At 39.3% G+C, this 26,326-nt stretch overlaps 1 protein-coding gene across 1 annotated transcript in view; it reads right to left on the bottom strand.

Annotated features, from left to right (window-relative positions):
* LOC103604150 (septin-11-like) overlaps window positions 1-26,326 on the bottom strand; it is a gene marked incomplete at its 3' end in the record, with an annotated part of 63,501 nt that overhangs the window by 4,434 nt on the left and 32,741 nt on the right. The window contains exon 2 of the mRNA XM_008588736.1: window positions 6,121-6,235. Coding sequence (XP_008586958.1) covers window positions 6,121-6,235 — 115 coding nt within the window. The remainder of the gene's footprint in view (window positions 1-6,120; window positions 6,236-26,326) is intronic.

The following is a 26,326-nucleotide window of genomic DNA, read 5'->3' on the forward strand; positions in this document are numbered from 1 at the left end:
AGTAAGAAATGACAGCTTTTGGAATAAAAGGAATTATAGAACTAGGGGAGTTTTTCATCCTCTGAAAGAAGGGCCTTGTCTATACTTTTGAGGACCCACAAGAACAAATAGGTCTTTCTGAGTAACTAAAAGCCTAACTAGGCATAGGGTCCAATCCAAACCAAACAACCATAACAATATTTTCAGAAAATCAATGACTAACACTAACTTTGAGGCATTTCAAAACTCTCTAGCAGAGTACCTGGCACAGAGGAGGCATTTATTAAAAGTTAACTGAAAAGAAAAATGAACATGGTGATAATTTATACTGAGATTTTCCACTCTGGTAGATTTTTCAGAGTTTCTTATAAATTCATCTGCCTAAACACCCCGCTGTTAGAGTAATTAGAGAGTCACTCTTGAAGTGCTATCGGTCGCTTCTGTTTCTCCAACTCCTGCCTGTGCTGATGAACATGATGCCCTCATCACAGGGGAAAGCAGTCCTACCTCTTCCATTCTATTCTCAGGCTCATTTAATCCACAAGCAGTGAAGTGGACATAAGAAAACACACACACACACACAGAAGCAGTAAGAAATGACAGCTTTTGGAATAAAAGGAATTATAGAACTAGGGGAGTTTTTCATCCTTTGAAAGAAGGGCCTTGTCTATACTTTTGAGGACCCACAAGAACAAATAGGTCTTTCTGAGTAACTAAAAGCCTAACTAGGCATAGGGTCCAATCCAAACCAAACAACCATAACAATATTTTCAGAAAATCAATGACTAACACTAACTTTGAGGCATTTCAAAACTCTCTAGCAGAGTACCTGGCACAGAGGAGGCATTTATTAAAAGTTAACTGAAAAGAAAAATGAACATGGTGATAATTTATACTGAGATTTTCCACTCTGGTAGATTTTTCAGAGTTTCTTATAAATTCATCTGCCTAAACACCCCGCTGTTAGAGTAATTAGAGAGTCACTCTTGAAGTGCTATCGGTCGCTTCTGTTTCTCCAACTCCTGCCTGTGCTGATGAACATGATGCCCTCATCACAGGGGAAAGCAGTCCTACCTCTTCCATTCTATTCTCAGGCTCATTTAATCCACAAGGAGTGAAGTGGACATAAGAAAACACACACACACACACACACAGAAGACTGTATTATTAATTAGAAGGTAATAGTAGATCGATCAAATAGTCGATATGTGATTCAGCATCTTTTACTCTAATTGCCAAAACTGGCTACTTGGATAAGCAATTGTGCATGAGGGTCTGTTTGCCTCCTCTTAAAAGTCTAGATTTTATTCTTGGATAGAGTCAGATAATCAGAGAGCTACACACCTAAGCTGTTATTATTACTCCTCATAGAATCACTTTTGATGAAACATGCTTTGGCAATACCACCAGCCTGCATGAGGGACTAAAAGAAGAGCACAGGGGCTGGCCAGTTGGCTCACTTGGTTAGAGTGAGGTGCTAATAACACCAAGGTTAAGGGTTCAGATCCCCATAGCAGCCAGCCGCCAAAAAAAAGAAAGAAAGAAAGAAAGAAAAGCACATGACTCTTGGTATTGCTTCAGTCGATTGCACTGATTTAGTGGATGCTCAGGAACCCAGATTACTGCATCCACCATATCTCTTTTCTGAAAATCCATGGGAGAAATTTTTCCAGGTAAAACTGTGTTTCATCTGGAGCAACTATTTTGTTTTTACTTTATAGATACTATAAATCTGTTGTACATGTTACATGTTTAACAGTTGTTTGGCACATAATGCATGCTCAATAAATATCTGTTGAATGAATCAACAAATTTTCCCCATGCTCTGACCACTAGGCTGCGAGATAAATGTATTGCCCCATAAATTAATTTCTATAGGCAAGCCTGATGGCAGGCTTTGAGTTCTAACTCTATCCCTGGCTTCACCTTATTTTCTGAGGTCAATGATCTTTATTCTATTCCATATTCTTATTCATTTTACCTTGTAAGCCCTTCACATCCTTTCCTGGAAAAACAATAAAAATATTTAAGATTTAATTATAACATTCCACAATTTATATTGACACTATCCTTGGCTAAAATGACCTTAAACTTGTCTGTTTTCTATTCCTCTTCTCTCATTTCCTCAAAACAATTAAGGCTGAATTGTAAAAAAAAAAAAAAACATCTATTTTCAAAACATATTGTTAATTTACTTTGACACAACTATCACACTGGTTCCTCTTCAAAAGCAGGGATGTTACCATATCTTATCTGTCTTTGTATGTTCACAAAGAACTGACACACAGCTAGATCAATGTTGATGAAGTTTTTCATGGAGTTAGAGTTATTTTGAAAAATGAACGAGAAAGACATATAAATTTAAAATGGTGAAAAAAGGCTGCATACTAATTTAGAACTAATTTAGATTCTCTGGAGAAATACAGCATGGATAAAACATAAAAGGCTTTATTTAAACTAAAGTATAGCTCTAAGAGTGATTTAGTGTGCTGTAAGCAAGATGGAGAGTAAGGGAACTATGAACTTTTGGGCGTCCGATTATCTGATATAGCGTCAGAATTCTCTTCTTGATTAAGTGAAAACTACTCTCCATCTCTCTAGCACATTTGCTCCCAGGACAAACAGAGATAGGTTCTAATAACAGACAATTAATTAAGTATCTCTGAAACTAGACTAAGCTCACCATGGGATCAGTTTCTGTCCTGGTTTATTTCTTCTGCTTCCAACCTACTGGCTTTTGTCACACACAAAAAATTATGATTCTAAGACATTTTTGATAAAACGTTTCCTTATTGGAATCATAATTTTTTTTATTCTCAATTTCCTTCTATATTTATCACATGAAAATAAAATAATGCTACACATATCACACATGTGCTTACTGTTTAGGATGACAAGGAGGGAAAAATTACCATGGATACTCTTAAGTTAAATATGACACCTACTCCTCTATGTGGCTATCCAAATATTTTGATCAGCTAGAACATTTTTTTTCTAGATGCTTACTTTAAAAACAGACAGAACACTGACTGACAGTGGGAGTTTTTTCTTATACAGATATTTTGCTATAAAATATCTGTGGTAAAGGGATTTGAGGTGTTGTACCTTTTGAGGATAAGTTAATATTTAATGCTGACACCCCATCTCCCAAAGAGGTAATGTCTCAACCAAAAGGGCTCCAAAGGATTATGGAAAAGCACCTGGAGAGTTAGATATACTGGCAGTGACGGATATCCAGGACTTATTGAGGAGTGAAAAAAAGAAAATGCAGAAAAATATGAAGAGCATGCTCTCATTTGTGTAAAAGGAAAACCAAAAAACACCTATGTGACTGTGAGGGACCTGTTTTTATCTGTCTCTCCCATGTCCATCTCCCTTCAGATAATGTCTTCTTCCTATAGGGAACCTTTTGTGTTTTGGAGTAGACTGACCCCACCATCTCCGACCCAGGCTGGGCATGTAACCGAGTCCTGGTCAAACAGAGAAATCCCCTGACTGTTCAGTGAAACGCGTCAGGAATGGCTTGTTCTTTCTTCCTGGAGTTGCTAAGCTGGCAACACGGCTGGAGGCCAGACTGCAGCCATGAGGAAAAAGCCCAAATGTGAAGCAAAGCAGAAGCAAGCAGAATCAAGAACCAGAGACACAGCCCTGACAGCACTCTTTGAACCCCAGGAGCCAGCTATTCTTAATTACAGGATTTGATATGTTACCTTTTTACTGTGTGTTGGGATGCAGGAAGAGTCTTAACTGCATTTAAACTTTTTCCAATTCTCTGTAGGAAATTTCCTAACACAATAACAGTCATAGAGAGATCCAATGTTGCTGGCTTCGAAAATAGAGGAAAGGATCCAAGAGCCAAGGAATGCAGGCAGCCTCTAGAAGCTAGAAAAGGCAAGAAAACATATTCTCCTCTAGAGGTTTCTAAAAGGATTGCAGCCCTGTGGATCCACGTTGGACTTCTACCTACAGAACTGTAAGACAATATTTTGGTGCTTTAAGCCACCAAAAATAATTTCCTAATGCAGAAAGTTTCTATAAGGATCCCACCATGTTATCTCTGTGGAAGGGAAATGGAGGTGGGAGGCAAAATGGGGGGATTTTATAATGTTTTAAACAACAAGCATATATTATGTTAAATTAGTTTGAAAAAACTAATTTTAAACATGTGTAAGAATGGAACCAGAATAAATATCTAAGAATCACAGGTATTATCACCCACCCAGAAGAGTCAGAAGAGAAGCTATTTCACAAATCTAACAGGGCAGGATGGATGTGGCTTGTGAGGGACTCCAGCCAGCATCAGAGTGTGTTGACACAAGGGGTCAGCCAGCGAGCCAACGCACCCCACTGCACACCACAACACCTAGTTAAACCAGGCCCTTCCAGCAAGTGCAGAAGTCCACTGGAGGGCTATCCCCAACTGTGCAGGAGCCAGGACTTATCTCTCAGATTTACTCTTGAAGATGATTTTGGAGACAGGGCTGGGAGGCACAGAAGAAAAGCCAGAACAGTAATTGGCCTAGGATTACAATTTAGCATACTTTTCAATAGAAAACCAACAAATTGCCAACAAATTGCTATGCTAATGAAGAATTGCCCTGCTCTGCAATGAGCACTTACTGTAATAGAAAAGGCAGCCCATTCATGCTACTCTGTAGAACTAGCTGCCATCCAGGAGATCCCCTGATGAATTTTAAAAGGCTTCATGTAGCAGAAAGGGGAAAGTAGTAGAGCTGGCCGCTCTGTTCATGTTTTTCTCTCGTCATTCTCTTATCCAGTGCTTAAAACATAATGCCAGGGAGCAAGATGGTCTAGTGTGCCCATCTGTGGCTTTCTACTAATGAAATAGTAGAAATGAAATACTAATGAAAGCCCAGTGCAGAGGCTGAGTGCAATATATTCCTCAAGAAGATTTTAAAAAAGGAAAATATCTGTCTCCACTCCCTTTCCCCATAACTAGCCAATAAGCAAATGGTGGTTCTCACAATGAACAGACACTTTTTCTAAATTCACTTCATTTTACTTGGACAAGAGAAGTGAGTCTGATACATTCTGTCAAGCTTAGGGGAAGTACGGTCCACTCGGCTATATACAGAATTTCTTTGGTCCGTCTCAAAGTGAAGTCTCAGAATGATGAGTCCAGAGGAAAACAGCAACAAAACAACACAGCCCTAACCACTTCGCTGCTGTCTAACCTGGTCATTTATCAGGCGTGACAGGGAGAGTGAAGGAATGAACGGTCATGAACTGTCCCAGGGACATTTCTCCTTCAAACTAATGGGAGATTTCTGTTTTGATTTTCTTCTTTACCCCCCCTATTTTCTATCTCCCTCTTTTTAGCTTAAAAAAGATATAGTTAGAGGAAAGAAGAAAAATACCAAGGCAGAGGCCTTGTCTAAAACATAACATTTAAGGGATATGAATAAAACACACAAGGATACTATAAGTCAGTCAAACCTCTTTGCCCTTTTACATTTGTCTACCAGGAATAAACTAAGGTCAATTTTAGATCCCTATTTAAGGACAGAAGGTTAATTCAATAAATTTAGGCAGAAGATTTATTTCAAATATAAAATAGAATTTTAAATTATCTTTTGCCCCCAAAGCAAAAGTTTTATATGTTATACATTTATTGAAGTAGTTAGAGTAGTTTTAGATTTTATTTACTTGAGGTAGCATATCTTTAAAAAGACTTCAGTGGAGTATACTATTGCACTACAGTCAGAGAGCCTAAAAACAAACTCTTAAAAGGCTTTTGAATGTTCTTAATACGTACATCACAGTTCCTTCTTCCAACTTCCTAGTCTAGTTAGGATTTAAGTCTTTCTCCCTATCAAAAATTAAAATAATTTTTTAATAACAATATTAAACTGTCTGGTTGCTTGACTATGTGACAGAAATAACAATAATTTGAGTAACACCACAAGACTTACAAAGCGTTTACCCAAGTACAACTCTCAATCTTTACAACTGTGTGACATATGTAAAGCAGGTATTATTGCCTTGCTTTACTGAGTTAAAAAAAAAAAAAAGACAGTAAAAATATCATTCTTATTTCACTGAAACATGCCCCTCTGACAGTCACCTGCCAATGTCTAAGGGTCACACTCCTTGCTCAGCAGCAGAAGATGAGTCACTTACCAACACACAGGATGTTGAAACAGAATCCTTGAGAAGTAGACTTGTTGACCAGCTGGTCAGGGAGACTGTCAAATCCAACATGGCCAGAAAGGGACAAGTTTCGAAGCTCTTCATTCTGGAATTTCACAGGGGAAATGTCTCAGAGTCCATGAATTTGTCACCTGGGTATCACATATTACAGACATTACCTTCTTCCTTCCTCTTCTCTTGACATGCACAGATAAAGGAGATTCCCTGGTACCCACAACCCTCCTTGTCTCCTGCACAACTGAGGGCACTAACAACTCCAAAGCCATACTCTTTCTACCAAAGCAAATCTCCCCAAGCAGACTATTTCCTAGGGTGTCTAATTCCTCATTGCAAGTGTACCAGTCCAGGGAAACTTGGGCTTCTAGAGGTGGCTATTTCAAATATGCAGTAAATGACATGAAAACTTCCAACCACTTTCATAGCTTCTATCACTCAAGAAAAACTTTCAATTTACTTTTGTTTGTTTTGTTATTGTTGTTGTTGCTGTTGTTGTTGTTTTTAGATAAACACCCTTCCAGATACATAAAAGAGCTTTGAGAAGCTCACAGCGGAGGATACATACTTGTTACAATTATGGCAATGCTGTAACCACCATAAATGCAACATTCCAAACTTCTCAGCACCTGAACTGGTTCCATCTCCTCTGTTAGCTGTGCAGACTTCTTGAGGCTTCTTTGCTCTCCCTTACACAGCTCCTAGCACAGGTTCTGCATTCACTGGACCTCCTCAGAGTTTACTGATGCAGACTGTGGTAAGGTCGCTATCATACATCTGAAAAGTCAGGTGATTTATATAAGATGGTGCTGACTGCCTCCACAACTTCAAATGCATCCTATGGGTGTTGGAGACCATCTGGGAAACCTTCCTTTCTCGGGAAACAGACATCAGCTATGGTCCTTCAATTACAACGTGTGTGTGTGTGTGTGTGTGTGTGTGTGTGTGTGGCCGGTAAGGGGATCCGAACCTTTGACCTTGGTGTTATAACACTGCGTTCTAACCAACTGAGCTATAAATATTAAAAACCTCATCCTTCAAGACAACATTCCTGGTTTTTCTGGCTTTGTTGTCAATGATCTTTATACTCAAAATTCTGAAGTATGAGTGAGAAAATGAGTCTCAAAGTTCCATTTTTTAATAAAAAAGAAAAAGCTTTGCATAGGACCACTTAGCCAAAGTTTTCAAAAGACTGGTCTTCACTGTCCTCCTATTTTTACATTATATAATCATGAGGGTGATTTCCTTTACTAATCAAGGACTGAGAACCCACTTTCAAATTTCTATGGTCAGTATATAAGCACAGAAATGTGACCCCATTAATGTAGTGCTTCTGATGGATTTTAATGGCTTTATGAACAATACAATGCCTAAAGTCCATACCAGTTCTGAATCCTGATTTTGTAAAAGACTAAAAACCAACATGCTGCCTGAATACCATGATAGCAGCTGCAGGTTTGAGGTCAATGGGACACAGAACAGATGTCTAGTCTATGAATAGTTTCCTTGAAACCTGCCAACAGTGAATATGAGACTCAAGAGTAGGCACTTATGCTTGAGCAGGATGGCATGGTTCACAGCTCACCAAACAGCTCTAGGTGCAGGTGCACAGGCATCAGTCCTGGTAGCTGGCCAAGCCTCCCAACCACACTGTACTTCTTCTGGCGCCAATTTTAGTACCTGCCCCTTCCTCTTTAGATACTTCAAAGGCTCAGATAGCAAGTATTTTTAGGGTGTTTACCACATCCGCCAAAACTTGGGGGAGGAGGATTTGAAATGCGTCTGGTTATATTTAGAACTCTTTCCATCACAGCTGTGCATGGTTGTTGTGTATCAGGCTAGAAGTCATGGCACCAGCCTTTGCTTCTGTTGCACCACTGACTTCGACAGTCAGTGAGAGGCATGAAAGGAGACAAGGTAGGGAAAACCATCTTCCTACATTCCCTCTCCTCTTCACCACAATAATTCCTCCAACTTCCAGGGGGGTGGGAGAGGGAGAATGGCTTATTGCTCTGGATTCTGGATTGCTGGGTTTGTAGATAACCACATATCTGCCCATGAGCCAATCCTGGGAAAAAATCAGTTTTATTGCTCTGGATTCTGGATTGCTGGGTTTGTAGATAACCACATATCTGCCCATGAGCCAACCCTGGGAAAAAATCAGTAATATAGCTCTCATCCCAGAACCCAAAGCTCAGCATCTCATATTCTCACCATTTCCAAAATGTAAGAAACCACCCACATACCCAGTAAGTATTTTTATACCCACTGAAAACCACATACATAATGAAGGGTTATAAAACAGTTTGGTCTTGACATTTTTGAAATTTAAAGTTGTCTTTAGAGTCTGTTTTCTAACTTTGTAATATAAAATATGTAGATTTCATAAAGCGGTTTCAAAATTTCATAATATGAGCTTAATTCTCTGCCCAGCATTTAACAAATTCTGAGAGCCACTGCCCATCAGTATGAGGTAGGGAAAAGAGAAAGAGGAAGTGCCTCTTTTGGTTCATGAACAGGCTTAAAAACTGAAAAGCACTAGAGGAAATGCAAGGAACAGCTCTGAGCAATCTACCTGGTGACTCACACACAGCAGCTGGATTGAACTCCTACAATCCAGCATTTTATGTACTTGCCTTAGCTGTCACTATGCAAGGAATTTGGGGTCTCTTTTGAGTCCATAGGCACAGTCACAGGGAACTATGTATATTCCCATGTCATTAACACAACCACACATCTGGAAATAACTCTCCGAATTCTATTGCAAATACTGAATTCTTTGCTTGGGTTCCGGTATCCTCCCTTGAGACCACCTTCCCTCCCACCATCAATTCTGAAGTCTTATCAATGCTATGTCCTCTTCGTCTCTACTCCTACTGGTTCAATGGCTGCCCAACTGGTCTCCCTGATTTGATCCCAGCTCCCTCTCATTCTTCCTCTACCTACCTTGCTGTCAAAGTGTTGTCAGTACTCTAAGGCCATCAATCCAAACTATTTGGCCTGCCATTTCAGGGCCTCAACAGGCCTGCTTTCTACCCCAAATCTGCTTTCCTACCGAATCTCTCACTTTTTCCCAGGGAGTACCTCTCACTGCAGTTAAACTGAATAACTTACTGTTACTGGGGACAGAACCAGGTTTCTCCCTATCAGAGCTTAATCACCCTATTTATCTGAAAGAGCCTTATGTCCAATGCTTACATGTCCAAACTTTCCAGATCCTACTTAAATTTTGCTTCCATCATCATCTTTAGTATGAAATCTTGGGGAGAATTTCAGTAAACATTCCTCTTCCCAATAAAAGGAAAATACTGACTGAATAAAGGTGTCTCAAGCTATTTGCGTATCCCATGATCAACATACAGCTAACATTTATTGACCATTTACAATGTTCCAGAAAAGCCCTAAATGTAAATGACCTAATTTCTTTCTCTTCACAATTCTATAAGGTAGTTACTGTTATTACGCAACCACAACTTACAGCAAGAAGAGGAAGGCACAGAAGTTTAGTAGCTCACCCAAAGTCACACAACTAGTAAAGTTGAGGAGCTGAAATTTAAACCCAGGAAGTCAGGTTGCAGAATCCAAAGTCCCTGAACTTAGTCACTGCTATCTCATGATGATCTAGTAAGTTCCCAGGTAGCCCTAGACAGTACAATGATTTCAGTTGCTACAAAAGTCCAGCATGTTAAAATAGAAAGAAAAAAATATTCTCTAAAACCATAATTCTTTGGCAGCTATAAGAGGTGGAAATTGAGAATTAGAATCGGCAAAGCAGCTCCAAGTATATTTCCACTGGTCCTGGCAATGGTGAAACCAGACTTTGATTTTTGCAGCTATAGCACATGAAGCCCATAGATCTAGCTGAATCAGAGCAGGACAGCAAAAAACTTGGAGTCAGAGAGACATGAGTTTGAATCCCTGCATTTGGCAGGGTTGCTGGGAGGAGACAAAGAAATGGTATGGATGCCAGTGCCTAGCATTCAATAGGTCCTCAGGAAACTTGGATTTCCTTCCCCTAAATTAGGTGGGAAGAAGAAACAACTATACATCTAAAATCTGAAATGAATTAGGAGTTCTGTTACTGCTGCTAGGCATTCCAGGAAAAGCTGCTGATCAGCAAATTTCTCAGACTAACCAAGAAAGTAAAACCACAAAGGTAAGAAAAGAGTGAATAAAAAGAAAGTAGAATAGTGAATGAGGATTCTAGCATGAAGAAAATCCACCTAAATAGGAAACTCATTTATAAAGCTAGAGGAAAAGCCACAGAATCACATTCCTGTTTGCAGAGTCAGCAGTTAATAGAACAACATCCTCCACGGCTGGAAACCATTCTGGATTCCCCATCTTCCTTTTTGCTTCTATTTTAACCCAGCCCTGAATCTCTTGAAATTAACAAGCTGAATGTGCCCAGATGGATTCTATTCACCATACTCAAAGCAAAGTGAGATCCCTTTTCTTTACTTTTAAAACTGAAGTGCTTCAGTAGTTGTGGTTAGGTAGCCTATAGTCTCTGATCATTATCAGCAGGCGGAAGCAAGAGAGCACACGTTACCAAGGTGATGTTTTAATTAATTCAAACAAATTAAAATTATGTTTCTATCTGAAAGACTTAATTTTCACCTTGAAAATCAGATATTACAGTTTTTTAGAAAGATTGCCCCCTTTAAAATTTAAATAATTTTTAAAATTTGAGAACTTATTTTATGTATTCACTTAGAAAGTTGGAGAGTTTTTGCAAGAAGTCTGATAACATTTTTCTCAAAGCCTCAGTTTATGGGTAATAAATTATATTGATCCAAGTAACTAAATCTCCAGGCTTATGTTTTCTCATCTGTGAAGTGAGAAGACTTAGCCAAATGACCTCTTAGCAAAGTCTCTGGTTCTAAGCTAATTCTAAGGTTTCTTAAGTCTGGAAATCAGAGATGCATAAATCTAAATCTGTCATTTTGCTTGGAAAGCCAACACAGGGCAAAAAAATTCCTTATAGCATATTTTCTCTTGCCAGATCAAGACAGCTCAATTTTATTTATTTATTTATTTATTTATTTTATTATTATTATTTTTTGTCTTTTTCCATGTCCGGCAACGGATCGCAACCCTCAGTGCCGCCCCCGCACCGGANGTAGACACACGGGGGATGCATCCGCTGTCTCAGAGCTGGCTCTTGATGAAGCATGGACAAGGATCCCAAATACTCAACTCTTTAATACCCTCTATACAGTGATTTTAGTTAAGCTTAGCAAAGTTAGAACCTAAATTATGTGGATTCCAACTATGGGACAGGGACTGAGTAAAAGATGCTTTCCTCTGTGGACAGTATAATTTATTCTAGACTAATTGTGTAAACAAAATAGGAGTCGAGTAATTCATATGCATATGAACAGACTGTCCAAACACATACTCATGTCCTTTAGAAGTACCACCTTGCAGTAATTGATATGGAATACACACATACACATACCCCTATTAATTTTCAAAGGCAATCTAAGGATTTCCAATTGTCTTAATTTATTAAAAATGTGCCTGATAGTAAAAATCATCTATTAGTAAGACCATCTTCTTCTAACTTAAATTAACCTTTATCTTCGAGGTCTCATAAATGAGTTCTATCACAAAATTTTTATTAAGGTGGCATGGGAAGATATTTGAGACAAAGAAAATGATACTATCAAAGACTCAGAAATATGTTTGGGCTTTTCTGTAAAGCCTCGTTGTCCCCAGGTTAAGACAGGAGTGCCACCTTCTTACTCTCAAAGTCACATCTTTGTCAGCCTGTAGTGGACTGAATTATGTTCCCCATAGAACATAATTTACTTACTGAAGATTGAATTGTGTCCCCCAAGTTTCATGTATTAGAAACTTGGCCCCCATTGTGACTGTTAAGAGGGTGGGAAATCCTATTATGGTANTTTTCTGGCTTTGTTGTCAATGATCTTTATACTCAAAATTCTGAAGTATGAGTGAGAAAATGAGTCTCAAAGTTCCATTTTTTAATAAAAAAGAAAAAGCTTTGCATAGGACCACTTAGCCAAAGTTTTCAAAAGACTGGTCTTCACTGTCCTCCTATTTTTACATTATATAATCATGAGGGTGATTTCCTTTACTAATCAAGGACTGAGAACCCACTTTCAAATTTCTATGGTCAGTATATAAGCACAGAAATGTGACCCCATTAATGTAGTGCTTCTGATGGATTTTAATGGCTTTATGAACAATACAATGCCTAAAGTCCATACCAGTTCTGAATCCTGATTTTGTAAAAGACTAAAAACCAACATGCTGCCTGAATACCATGATAGCAGCTGCAGGTTTGAGGTCAATGGGACACAGAACAGATGTCTAGTCTATGAATAGTTTCCTTGAAACCTGCCAACAGTGAATATGAGACTCAAGAGTAGGCACTTATGCTTGAGCAGGATGGCACGGTTCACAGCTCACCAAACAGCTCTAGGTGCAGGTGCACAGGCATCAGTCCTGGTAGCTGGCCAAGCCTCCCAACCACACTGTACTTCTTCTGGCGCCAATTTTAGTACCTGCCCCTTCCTCTTTAGATACTTCAAAGGCTCAGATAGCAAGTATTTTTAGGGTGTTTACCACATCCGCCAAAACTTGGGGGAGGAGGATTTGAAATGCGTCTGGTTATATTTAGAACTCTTTCCATCACAGCTGTGCATGGTTGTTGTGTATCAGGCTAGAAGTCATGGCACCAGCCTTTGCTTCTGTTGCACCACTGACTTCGACAGTCAGTGAGAGGCATGAAAGGAGACAAGGTAGGGAAAACCATCTTCCTACATTCCCTCTCCTCTTCACCACAATAATTCCTCCAACTTCCAGGGGGGTGGGAGAGGGAGAATGGCTTATTGCTCTGGATTCTGGATTGCTGGGTTTGTAGATAACCACATATCTGCCCATGAGCCAATCCTGGGAAAAAATCAGTTAGTAATATAGCTCTCATCCCAGAACCCAAAGCTCAGCATCTCATATTCTCACCATTTCCAAAATGTAAGAAACCACCCACATACCCAGTAAGTATTTTTATACCCACTGAAAACCACATACATAATGAAGGGTTATAAAACAGTTTGGTCTTGACATTTTTGAAATTTAAAGTTGTCTTTAGAGTCTGTTTTCTAACTTTGTAATATAAAATATGTAGATTTCATAAAGCGGTTTCAAAATTTCATAATATGAGCTTAATTCTCTGCCCAGCCTTTAACAAATTCTGAGAGCCACTGCCCATCAGTATGAGGTAGGGAAAAGAGAAAGAGGAAGTGCCTCTTTTGGTTCATGAACAGGCTTAAAAACTGAAAAGCACTAGAGGAAATGCAAGGAACAGCTCTGAGCAATCTACCTGGTGACTCACACACAGCAGCTGGATTGAACTCCTACAATCCAGCATTTTATGTACTTGCCTTAGCTGTCACTATGCAAGGAATTTGGGGTCTCTTTTGAGTCCATAGGCACAGTCACAGGGAACTATGTATATTCCCATGTCATTAACACAACCACACATCTGGAAATAACTCTCCGAATTCTATTGCAAATACTGAATTCTTTGCTTGGGTTCCGGTATCCTCCCTTGAGACCACCTTCCCTCCCACCATCAATTCTGAAGTCTTATCAATGCTATGTCCTCTTCGTCTCTACTCCTACTGGTTCAATGGCTGCCCAACTGGTCTCCCTGATTTGATCCCAGCTCCCTCTCATTCTTCCTCTACCTACCTTGCTGTCAAAGTGTTGTCAGTACTCTAAGGCCATCAATCCAAACTATTTGGCCTGCCATTTCAGGGCCTCAACAGGCCTGCTTTCTACCCCAAATCTGCTTTCCTACCGAATCTCTCACTTTTTCCCAGGGAGTACCTCTCACTGCAGTTAAACTGAATAACTTACTGTTACTGGGGACAGAACCAGGTTTCTCCCTATCAGAGCTTAATCACCCTATTTATCTGAAAGAGCCTTATGTCCAATGCTTACATGTCCAAACTTTCCAGATCCTACTTAAATTTTGCTTCCATCATCATCTTTAGTATGAAATCTTGGGGAGAATTTCAGTAAACATTCCTCTTCCCAATAAAAGGAAAATACTGACTGAATAAAGGTGTCTCAAGCTATTTGCGTATCCCATGATCAACATACAGCTAACATTTATTGACCATTTACAATGTTCCAGAAAAGCCCTAAATGTAAATGACCTAATTTCTTTCTCTTCACAATTCTATAAGGTAGTTACTGTTATTACGCAACCACAACTTACAGCAAGAAGAGGAAGGCACAGAAGTTTAGTAGCTCACCCAAAGTCACACAACTAGTAAAGTTGAGGAGCTGAAATTTAAACCCAGGAAGTCAGGTTGCAGAATCCAAAGTCCCTGAACTTAGTCACTGCTATCTCATGATGATCTAGTAAGTTCCCAGGTAGCCCTAGACAGTACAATGATTTCAGTTGCTACAAAAGTCCAGCATGTTAAAATAGAAAGAAAAAAATATTCTCTAAAACCATAATTCTTTGGCAGCTATAAGAGGTGGAAATTGAGAATTAGAATCGGCAAAGCAGCTCCAAGTATATTTCCACTGGTCCTGGCAATGGTGAAACCAGACTTTGATTTTTGCAGCTATAGCACATGAAGCCCATAATATAAGGCTTAGTTTTAACCATTTTCAAATGTAAGTGCCAACATGGAGCCACTAAGTAAGTAACTGTAAGACCTTAATTGATTTGGCCCTCCATTTGCTAATCTATCTAATGAGGACTTGTAATTAGATGATTTCTGTAGCCCACACCATCTTGAAGTGGGTTATTACTAAACTCTATGGCATAAAAAACAATAGCCAGTCTTTCACTTGACAATTTCATTTTTTCTCTTTTTTAGAACATCTCCTCTTGGATACAATTATTTATTTGTTCATTCAAAAATACTCACCAATGAAAGCACTAAGGGAACTAAAATATGTTTTTTTGTTATTCATTGATAAACACTGTTCCTGACTTTAAGAGGTTTCACAATGCAGCAGCAGAGACAGGATATATGTAAATGTAATACTACTAAGGATAAAAGTGACAATTACCATGACCTTAACTATGAGAAGACAAAGGATGAAGTGGCTTTTAGCTAGGAAAATTAGGGGAGCACCTTTTAGAAAGGCTGGAGCTCTCCATATCCACCAATGAAACAAAAGCCCAGCTTGCAGAACCCTTCTAGATAAATGTGATCTACGCCCAAAGGGTCACTTTACTATGAATGTATACTCTAAAGTTTATAATTGACAAGTTTTTCAAAAGATGCCCAGCTGACTTCATTATTGAGATAATTATAAAATAAATTATGTAAAAATGTGTGCCAGTGCTCACATTCTGAGTGCTGCTGTAAAAATATGTTCCACAATTCCAGATCTAGCTGAATCAGAGCAGGACAGCAAAAAACTTGGAGTCAGAGAGACATGAGTTTGAATCCCTGCATTTGGCAGGGTTGCTGGGAGGAGACAAAGAAATGGTATGGATGCCAGTGCCTAGCATTTAATAGGTCCTCAGGAAACTTGGATTTCCTTCCCCTAAATTAGGTGGGAAGAAGAAACAACTATACATCTAAAATCTGAAATGAATTAGGAGTTCTGTTACTGCTGCTAGGCATTCCAGGAAAAGCTGCTGATCAGCAAATTTCTCAGACTAACCAAGAAAGTAAAACCACAAAGGTAAGAAAAGAGTGAATAAAAAGAAAGTAGAATAGTGAATGAGGATTCTAGCATGAAGAAAATCCACCTAAATAGGAAACTCATTTATAAAGCTAGAGGAAAAGCCACAGAATCACATTCCTGTTCGCAGAGTCAGCAGTTAATAGAACAACATCCTCCACGGCTGGAAACCATTCTGGATTCCCCATCTTCCTTTTTGCTTCTGTTTTAACCCAGCCCTGAATCTCTTGAAATTAACAAACTGAATGTGCCCAGATGGATTCTATTCACCATACTCAAAGCAAAGTGAGATCCCTTTTCTTTACTTTTAAAACTGAAGTGCTTCAGTAGTTGTGGTTAGGTAGCCTATAGTCTCTGATCATTATCAGCAGGCGGAAGCAAGAGAGCACACATGTTACCAAGGTGATGTTTTAATTAATTCAAACAAATTAAAATTATGTTTCTATCTGAAAGACTTAATTTTCACCTTGAAAATCAGATATTACAGTTTTTTAGAAAGATTGCCCCCTTTAAAATTTAAATAATTTTTAAAATTTGAGAACTTATTTTATGTATTCACTTAGAAAGTTGGAGAGTTTTTGCAAGAAGTCTGATAACATTTTTCTCAAAGCCTCAGTTTATGGGTAATAAATTATATTGATCCAAGTAACTAAATCTCCAGGCTTATGTTTTCTCATCTGTGAAGTGAGAAGACTTAGCCAAATGACCTCTTAGCAAAGTCTCTGGTTCTAAGCTAATTCTAAGGTTTCTTAAGTCTGGAAATCAGAGATGCATAAATCTAAATCTGTCATTTTGCTTGGAAAGCCAACACAGGGCAAAAAAATTCCTTATAGCATATTTTCTCTTGCCAGATCAAGACAGCTCAATTTTAAAATGACCCGTGAAAGGGAGTTTCTATCAGTTATCCTGGGAAATCCCAAACATAATGGAAAGCTGTGTGCAAATATCTGTTTTTCACCTGAACTTTTAATTTCTGCTTAACAACAATTATGAATTAGTTAAGAAGAAAAAAAAAACTTTACAACTGCCATACTTAAAAGCAATTTATTTTCCTTCAGCCATACCTGCAGTCTTCCACAAAACTGAAATAATTCTTCTGTATAAGTTAGTCATCTGTCTTCAAGAAGAGGAGTAAATCTTTATTCACACTTTCATTCATTCAACAAATATTTATCAAGTACCAACGTGTGCTAGATTCTGTGATAAATGCTAAGGATATGATGGTGAAAAAAGGCATCCTTAACTCATGGATATATCGTGTAGTGAGGCGCACAGATGTTAACCAAATAGTCACAAATGTATAATCACAGCCATTCAAAGCACAGCATGCTGTGCAACCTTATAACTCATGTGATTAACTCCTCAGCCTTCAAGTGAATTCACCAGCTATACTATGTAAAAACATGTATCAGTCTGAAGCATCATTGGATATTAATAGATAGCTCCTACCAACAGCAGATGTGCAGGTTTTATGTACTCAAATGAAAATGAAGTGTCTTTCTGAGCAGCACTGCCTGATGGGAGGAGGTAGAAATGATTGAGAGTCAAGTCTGCAGGGAACAGATATCCAGTTTTAAATGGAGCCAAGATGGAACCATGGGCAGCAGAAGGACAAGGGGAAGTGTATGGCGTTACTCCCATTGGTCTGTCTCTTCCCCATAAAGAAGATGCCCAATTGGAAAACAAAAGAGGACATATCTCTTCTTTATCTTAGTGTATTTTTCTGAAGTCCTGTTTCAGTAGTACAGATGCCACCCAGCCAAGGAGAGGCAAAGAAAAGAACATGCTGTTTCTCACAAAAGCCTTAAGTGACCACCAGCCATTCCCAGTATTTGGAGAAATTTTGGCCTAATAAACTGTTGCAGAAGTAAGGTTTACCTGAGTGCCCTATTGATCATATCTGTAAATATGTACTCTTATTTGACTACATTCTAGAGAGTACTGAACTGGTTTCATATTCTCTTTTAAAGAAAGGGTTGGTGGGAAGATGGGAAACGCCCTTAGTTCCCATACAAATGGGAAAACACTGGAATGCAAAGTACTGACCCAAACCACAACTATGAAGCCTGCATGTTTGCAAGGCTAGGCATCGCTGGGGTAACTTTTCTAACATAAAATGTCTGAAGTATTTCGTTACCAATCAGGATCGCATTCTTTAAGGATGATTTGGACAACATTTGCTACCCTGCTTGTCATCTATACCATGAAATCCCAAGGCTGGAGCCAAAAAAAACCCCAAGGAAATTGTTTCACACAAGCAGCAGAACAGAGAGAGCCAGGGAGAAGAGAGGAGCCGTTAGAAGGAAAACCATATGGTAACATGAGGAAAGAACAGTTTCTTAGTGCAGCCCAGCTGGCAGCTGGGACAAAGAAGGAACATCCAGGGGCCAGCCCCCAGGTCACAAAGCCATGTAGATCAGCTCTGAATGCCAAACCTAGGTAGCCACCTTGGAAACCACCACCAAATAACCAGAAAAGCACTTGATTAATACTGGGTAACTGCCGCAATTCCAAGGGCTATCTCTAAGTAGCTTTCTCCAAAAGACTCCCAGCGGAGAAACAAATTTTGCTTTTCCGTATTTCCTTGCAAAAATAATGCAGTGTAGAGATTTTCTTTGGGGATGATAGGATTATAAGGAAATTTTACTTTCTAATTATGTTTCTATAACATTTGAATTATTACAAAAGAAAACCCTTTGCAACAATGAATATGCTAATTATCCTGATTTGATCATCATAGACTGTACACAAATACCGATAGGCAACTCTGTACCCCGCAAATATGTATAGTATAGTCAATTATGTTTCGATTAAAAACAAAAAACAAAAAAACCCTTGCACTTTTATAATAGAAAATAAATGAAAGATTTTTAAAATCAGGAAATGTTAATAACAATAATAAATAATAAAAATCTTTTTTAAGGAAGTAAGCCCACAATTTTTATTGCAGCTAACAGGCAGGTGACAGGATAAAATAGGAGTACTTAATTTTCCTAGCAGGAGAACCAAATCATATTGAAAGTGATGAGAGTAAGCAGAAAAGTAGAATTGTACAGGGGAAGATGCCTGACACATGAAGTCAGGACCAGGGCACCTCTGGCATTGTTAGTCGTGTGACCTAGGGTAAGTCATTTAACTCCTCAATCTCACCTTTAACAACTTTAAATAAACTATTTCACAGGGCTGTTCCAAGAACTAATTAACATCATTCTCTATCCTCAGCTCATTTTACACACTTTTCTTGGGTGATTTCATCCTTGCCCATGACNACAACTTTAAATAAACTATTTCACAGGGCTGTTCCAAGAACTAATTAACATCATTCTCTATCCTCAGCTCATTTTACACACTTTTCTTGGGTGATTTCATCCTTGCCCATGACTTTAGTGGCCAACCATAGGCTGACAACTCCCCAGTCATGACCAAGAGCCCACTACCCCCTCCTGGACTCCCCCCTTGCACACCCATGGCCTAGGCATCTCTAAGCCCAAAGCTCCTCAGTGGAACTCATTCTATGTCCCTTTCTCAATTAAAATCTGTCCTTCCACCCATTTTCTCACGTCAAATGGAAACAACATCTACTTCAAGGTAGTATCAGAGAGGCCCCTAGAATAACATCTATTAACATGCATCTGATAAAATCTGCACAAAGTTATAGGTCTCCACCCTCTTCGAAGAGGCTGCAACAGCTGAAAGAGAACAAAGTCCACTGTTTAATGATCTTTAACCCTCCCCTATCCTCTGAATTGGACAGTGAAGACTTCCTGAAGACATCAGTACCAGGTTGTGCCCAGACGTAACACATCTAACATTTATTGACCATCCACCACACCTTTTTTTTAGCTAAACCTTCCCCACTCTGCCCTCACAATTGTGGTAACTGCATCTAGTCCACCAGCTGGTTTCTATTTCTAAGCCCTGAAATCCAATGACTTAGATATTCCTCTATTCCTAACACTACCCCCATTAGACTTCAAAATAAGTATCCAGTATAGTGTTTCACAGAAGTCGTACTCTCCAACCTCCTCATTTTCAGAGGAGGAAACAGGTTCAGTGGATACTTGTCTGGTTTTCCTTGTGCATAGGGACAAGTGGAGAGAGACAGAGCCTTGGAGAACCCAGTGCCCTGATGCCTGGTCCACCCTTCTCTCCACTACACTTGGGCCTGTTTGCAGTGAGACCTCAAATTAGTTGCCGATGAAGCTTAATACATAAGGTCTGAAAATACCACTCTTCTTTAGTTCTCATTCTTTTACCGGTGCCTCCAGCTCCTTTCAGTCTTCTCTACACCCTACCTTCAGATAAAACAATGACTGCCCACATGGGCTCTGAGAACTGACTCTTTTGTCAGGGACTAGAGTTTCACCTTCATTGCATCAGAAATTAGATTTCTCGCATACCAATTGGGAAATAGACTGTTGAAAAGCAATCCCCAGAAACAGGTATCTGAAGTATACAGAGCCCCAGCTGCTGCTTACAACCCTGATATGGGGCGGGAAAGGCAGGTCATTAGTAAAACAGAATTTCAGAAAATAACCACCAAGTGTGACAATCCAAAAATTGTACAAAGTGGGAGCACTTTTTTATTAGACAGAATGTTTTTCGAAAAGTCTGTGTAAACTCGAGAGGTTAAATCTAACTGGATGCCAAGAATTAACAGCAACAAAAAAAGACATTTTCTTGTTTCCAAAGACCACAATCTTTCTGTTAGTCTGGGCGACTAATGCCTGCAACAGCCAAACGTTACAAAATGCTGACCAGCAGAAAGTCTCGTGTTCAGGAATGACAAGGTCCACGTGTGCATTCCAGGGACGCTTACAAATCCTGCAGTCCTCAGAGGAAGTCGGGGTGGGCGGGAAGCAATGTAACAAATAGGCAAGAACTATTTATGAAGGGAAGACCCGATGAGAAACAGATGCTGCAGCTGTTCTCCTGCAGCGCCCCCATCACAGAGACCAGACGCCCCTAGGAAAGCTAACGAGCAGAACATGGGGGACGGGACAGAGCCAGTCACCACTCTTTCAAAACCCTCAGGCTTTCCAGTAGGATCCCAAATAACCCAATTCCATTTAAGATACACCTTTCTCGCAGAGGAGAAATCCACCCCATTGTCTCACAGTTGTTCATTTGGGTCACTTTGTTCCCTTCTGCCCCTCTTTCACTGTGTGGTATAGCTTTCGACAAGTTTTTTCAAAACAGTGCTGAACAGGAGACCAAAGAGAATTAAGAAGCCCACATCAGCTGGAAGTATCCTTTCTCAGCTTGCTGTCTACTGTTCCACGCCTCATATTCACACGTCCAATCCTCAGCACTTCCTGTTTGAGAAATACTGTGGCTCACTTCATATACTTCTGTTCCCTGACTGCATTAATCAGCAAATAATGAAATATTAATGGGACGCTTCCTTCCCCATGCCACCATTTCTATCACCGGACATAAATTAGCCACTTCCTTTTTAAAAGCTACCATTTATTTCTGTCCCTTTCTGAAAAGGCAGGGGAATTTCAGTTACAGCATTGGCCATGTAACAGTAGTCTCCGAGAGAGAAAAAGAAAAAATCCAAAGCAGCTGTAAGGTAATCATAAGCATAAGCACCAGAGCTGTTTACCTCAGTCACAACTGGGCCACTCTCTCCTCCCAAGGCATGTTCAGTTCCTAAGCCAGGCTGACCTAGAACATCTCTGAGTGCCACGATACACTTGCAGCACACAAAAATTGAGATACTATACCAAAAATGAACACAGCCATGGTAAATACATTCTTAGGAAATAAACATACAAATTAACATCTGATCTTGCTCTGCAAATATTACTAAACAATCATGGCCAAAATACTCAAGCCTTCCTAAGAGTTTCACTGTATCAATCTCAGCCTCGGATGTGATTAACACCATCAGGATGGGATGGAGGTTGTTTACATAAATTCGGGGCATGTATAAGTTTCCAATTGCCATGTAACAAATGATCACTAACTTAGTGGCTTGAAACAACACCCATTTATTAGCAGTCAGTTCCACAGGTCACAAGTCTAGATATGGCATGGCTGGGTTCTCTGGTCAGGATATCACAAGGCCAGAATCAAAGTGTGAGCCAGGCTGAGTTCTCATCTAGAGGCCATGAGGGAAAACCCACTCCCAAGCTCATTCAGGTTGTGGGCAGATTCAATTTCTTGCAGCTATAGGACTGAGGGCCTCCTCTCCTTGCTGGTTTTCAGAGATTGCACTCAGCTCCAAAAGGTCACCAACAGTTCCTAGCCAAGTAGCCACCTCCATCTTCAAAGCCAACAATGGAAAATCTCCCTTGTGTCCCTCTCACATGTCATATCTTCTTCAGGGATAGTCCAGCCACTTTTAAGGTACCACTGGATTAGGTCAGGTCCACCCAGGATAATCTCCATTTCTAAAAGTCAACTGTGAGATAACATAACCCACTTGTGGGAGTGATATTCACAGTTCAGGAGGTCATATGAAGTATGTACACAAGGAGGCTGGGACCTTGAGGCCATCTGAGGATTCTGCCTACCACCATAGGATTCTGTGCACTATTATAACATTCCTATTTATCCTGTGTAACTTTAGGATAGGATATAAAAATTAATATTAACATTTCCTCAACTCAAAATAAAATATAACTAAGTCTCCAGGGGAAAAAAAGACAAAAAGATTACCCAGGCATTTCCACTGTCTTTTACACTGAATTTGATAAGGGCAGCTAACCACAGACCAGCTAGAGTCCCTTTGCCTTTGGAGGAAGTCTTCCAATAACAAAAGTAAACTTTGCAAATATTTAGGTGCTGATTATGTAACAAGAATTCTAGGAAATGCAAAAGATTTTTAAGAAACTTAAGTTCTAGAAATAAAAAAAAAGAAAATAATTTTAAACAGAAAAAAAAGAAACAAATCTTATTAGGGTGATAAGTCATTGATATAAAGCAGAAGACGTTTCATCATGAAATACAGTACAAAGGCTATGAGGTTAGACAATGAAGATGAACATGCACCNCACGCCTCATATTCACACGTCCAATCCTCAGCACTTCCTGTTTGAGAAATACTGTGGCTCACTTCATATACTTCTGTTCCCTGACTGCATTAATCAGCAAATAATGAAATATTAATGGGACGCTTCCTTCCCCATGCCACCATTTCTATCACCGGACATAAATTAGCCACTTCCTTTTTAAAAGCTACCATTTATTTCTGTCCCTTTCTGAAAAGGCAGGGGAATTTCAGTTACAGCATTGGCCATGTAACAGTAGTCTCCGAGAGAGAAAAAGAAAAAATCCAAAGCAGCTGTAAGGTAATCATAAGCATAAGCACCAGAGCTGTTTACCTCAGTCACAACTGGGCCACTCTCTCCTCCCAAGGCATGTTCAGTTCCTAAGCCAGGCTGACCTAGAACATCTCTGAGTGCCACGATACACTTGCAGCACACAAAAATTGAGATACTATACCAAAAATGAACACAGCCATGGTAAATACATTCTTAGGAAATAAACATACAAATTAACATCTGATCTTGCTCTGCAAATATTACTAAACAATCATGGCCAAAATACTCAAGCCTTCCTAAGAGTTTCACTGTATCAATCTCAGCCTCGGATGTGATTAACACCATCAGGATGGGATGGAGGTTGTTTACATAAATTCGGGGCATGTATAAGTTTCCAATTGCCATGTAACAAATGATCACTAACTTAGTGGCTTGAAACAACACCCATTTATTAGCAGTCAGTTCCACAGGTCACAAGTCTAGATATGGCATGGCTGGGTTCTCTGGTCAGGATATCACAAGGCCAGAATCAAAGTGTGAGCCAGGCTGAGTTCTCATCTAGAGGCCATGAGGGAAAACCCACTCCCAAGCTCATTCAGGTTGTGGGCAGATTCAATTTCTTGCAGCTATAGGACTGAGGGCCTCCTCTCCTTGCTGGTTTTCAGAGATTGCACTCAGCTCCAAAAGGTCACCAACAGTTCCTAGCCAAGTAGCCACCTCCATCTTCAAAGCCAACAATGGAAAATCTCCCTTGTGTCCCTCTCACATGTCATATCTTCTTCAGGGATAGTCCAGCCACTTTTAAGGTACCACTGGATTAGGTCAGGTCCACCCAGGATAATCTCCATTTCTAAAAGTCAACTGTGAGATAACATAACCCACTTGTGGGAGTGATATTCACAGTTCAGGAGGTCATATGAAGTATGTACACAAGGAGGCTGGGACCTTGAGGCCATCTGAGGATTCTGCCTACCACCATAGGATTCTGTGCACTATTATAACATTCCTATTTATCCTGTGTAACTTTAGGATAGGATATAAAAATTAATATTAACATTTCCTCAACTCAAAATAAAATATAACTAAGTCTCCAGGGGAAAAAAAGACAAAAAGATTACCCAGGCATTTCCACTGTCTTTTACACTGAATTTGATAAGGGCAGCTAACCACAGACCAGCTAGAGTCCCTTTGCCTTTGGAGGAAGTCTTCCAATAACAAAAGTAAACTTTGCAAATATTTAGGTGCTGATTATGTAACAAGAATTCTAGGAAATGCAAAAGATTTTTAAGAAACTTAAGTTCTAGAAATAAAAAAAAAGAAAATAATTTTAAACAGAAAAAAAAGAAACAAATCTTATTAGGGTGATAAGTCATTGATATAAAGCAGAAGACTTTTTAAGAAACTTAAGTTCTAGAAATAAAAAAAAAGAAAATAATTTTAAACAGAAAAAAAAAGAAACAAATCTTATTAGGGTGATAAGTCATTGATATAAAGCAGAAGACGTTTCATCATGAAATACAGTACAAAGGCTATGAGGTTAGACAATGAAGATGAACATGCACCAGCAGAGCAAGAATAAGGCTTTCTTAAAGGAGGTCAGATTTGATCTAGGTCATAGTAAGGTGAAATAAGATTCAGACAGTTGTAGAAAAGGAATGCAGATGGAAGGGGAGAAAGAAGTAGAATCTATCAAGGAAGGCAGCAGGAAAAGAAAGAGGTCCAAAGGGCATGAAAATCAATGAACTAGAAAAACTGAAGAATAATTAAGAGTAGAGGATATAAAACTTCAAAGCTGGTTATCATTTCAGTTTACTGGAAATATTCCTTAAAGTGAAACATTATGAAGACACATACAAGCAAAACATCACTAAACATATTTACATGCCCAGGTTCTGTCATTGGTATTCAAGTGTTGAGTGGGGGAGAGGTCTAGGAACAATCACTGAGCAGCCACATCATGAAAGAATTTTCTGTTTCCCTCTACCCCGTGCACTTATGAACATATCTTCCCACCAGACCAGAAGACCAAGGGATCTTGGGTATAGAATTGCCTTCTCAGCAAGGTTTTAACAGATTACTAGCCTGGGCAACCATCCATATGGTAAGCTTCCTTCAGGGCATTTTTTAAAAATGCATATCTTGCAGAGAACCTAATAAACTGACCTAATTAATTATGGCTACAATTTCTGTCAATCTAATCAAGCTAAAGCTTTCTTATTTCTTCCTTACTCTATTCTCCTTTTTGAAAAATAGGACTAGTTACCCCCTAAAAAATAAATACTCCCCCGAGCAGAAGAGACAACTTTCTGCCTTACAAAAGGTTAACTGCACATTGGGGAAGCACCCATCTAGCTGTAAGAGCAAGTTGGTTTAGGGGTTTTCTAACACATATTGGTGCACTTAGGAAAGCAGACCCTAGAGCTATATTACAATTTTTCTCTTCTCTAAGTTTTCCCATTGATGAATGACTTTAGATGCTGGCTTTCTTGTCTTGATCAGCGAATGCAAAACAAACCTCCTTTTCACACGCTGTCGACTCACAAGAATGTTCCCACAGTCCCTTCTACCCCCTCCATTGTCTGCTAAAAATGTTTCTTAAAGAGGCATTTTCATTATTACTATCATGTTGATATGTCTGAATAATCAAGTAGGGCCCAAGTAGAACTCTGGGAAAACTCTATTGCATACAACAATGTATTATAAAATCCCATCAGCTCTCAAAAATAGATGATAAAGTATGTGCAACAGCAGAGGCTACATTTTCACGCATGTTGTTACCACAAAGCACAAAGGGGGCTGGGTCAGCAGCCCAGACCTCTCACTGAGATGGGGTCGTCTAGTTCCACCTCAATGCTCTTAGATTAATAGATTGAGTTATGGGATATGTGAATGAGAATATGTTTCTGACAGTCTTTGATAGCATGATTACAGAGAAGCATTAAGCTGAAACCAAAACTTGAAAGATTACAGCTTGGCAAGAGATCCTTGCTGTAATTCATACATTCTGTAGGAAGGAGAAACTGAGAACGCCAAACGAGATCCAAGGTGAAAGAAAGACTGGAATTAGCAAAAGTCTTAGGCACTGATCCAAGTAGCTGCCATTAAACTCTTCCAAAGCCTAATGGTTCATTAGAATAATTATTATTCACATGGTTAAAATGAAAAGCAGGCAAGGGGAAATATGTGATAATTACACTGGCAAAAACAAGAACTACTTTGGCCAT

The sequence above is a fragment of the Galeopterus variegatus genome, unplaced genomic scaffold (assembly GCF_000696425.1).
Source record: "Galeopterus variegatus unplaced genomic scaffold, G_variegatus-3.0.2 Scaffold5001, whole genome shotgun sequence".
Lineage (NCBI taxonomy): Eukaryota > Metazoa > Chordata > Mammalia > Dermoptera > Cynocephalidae > Galeopterus > Galeopterus variegatus.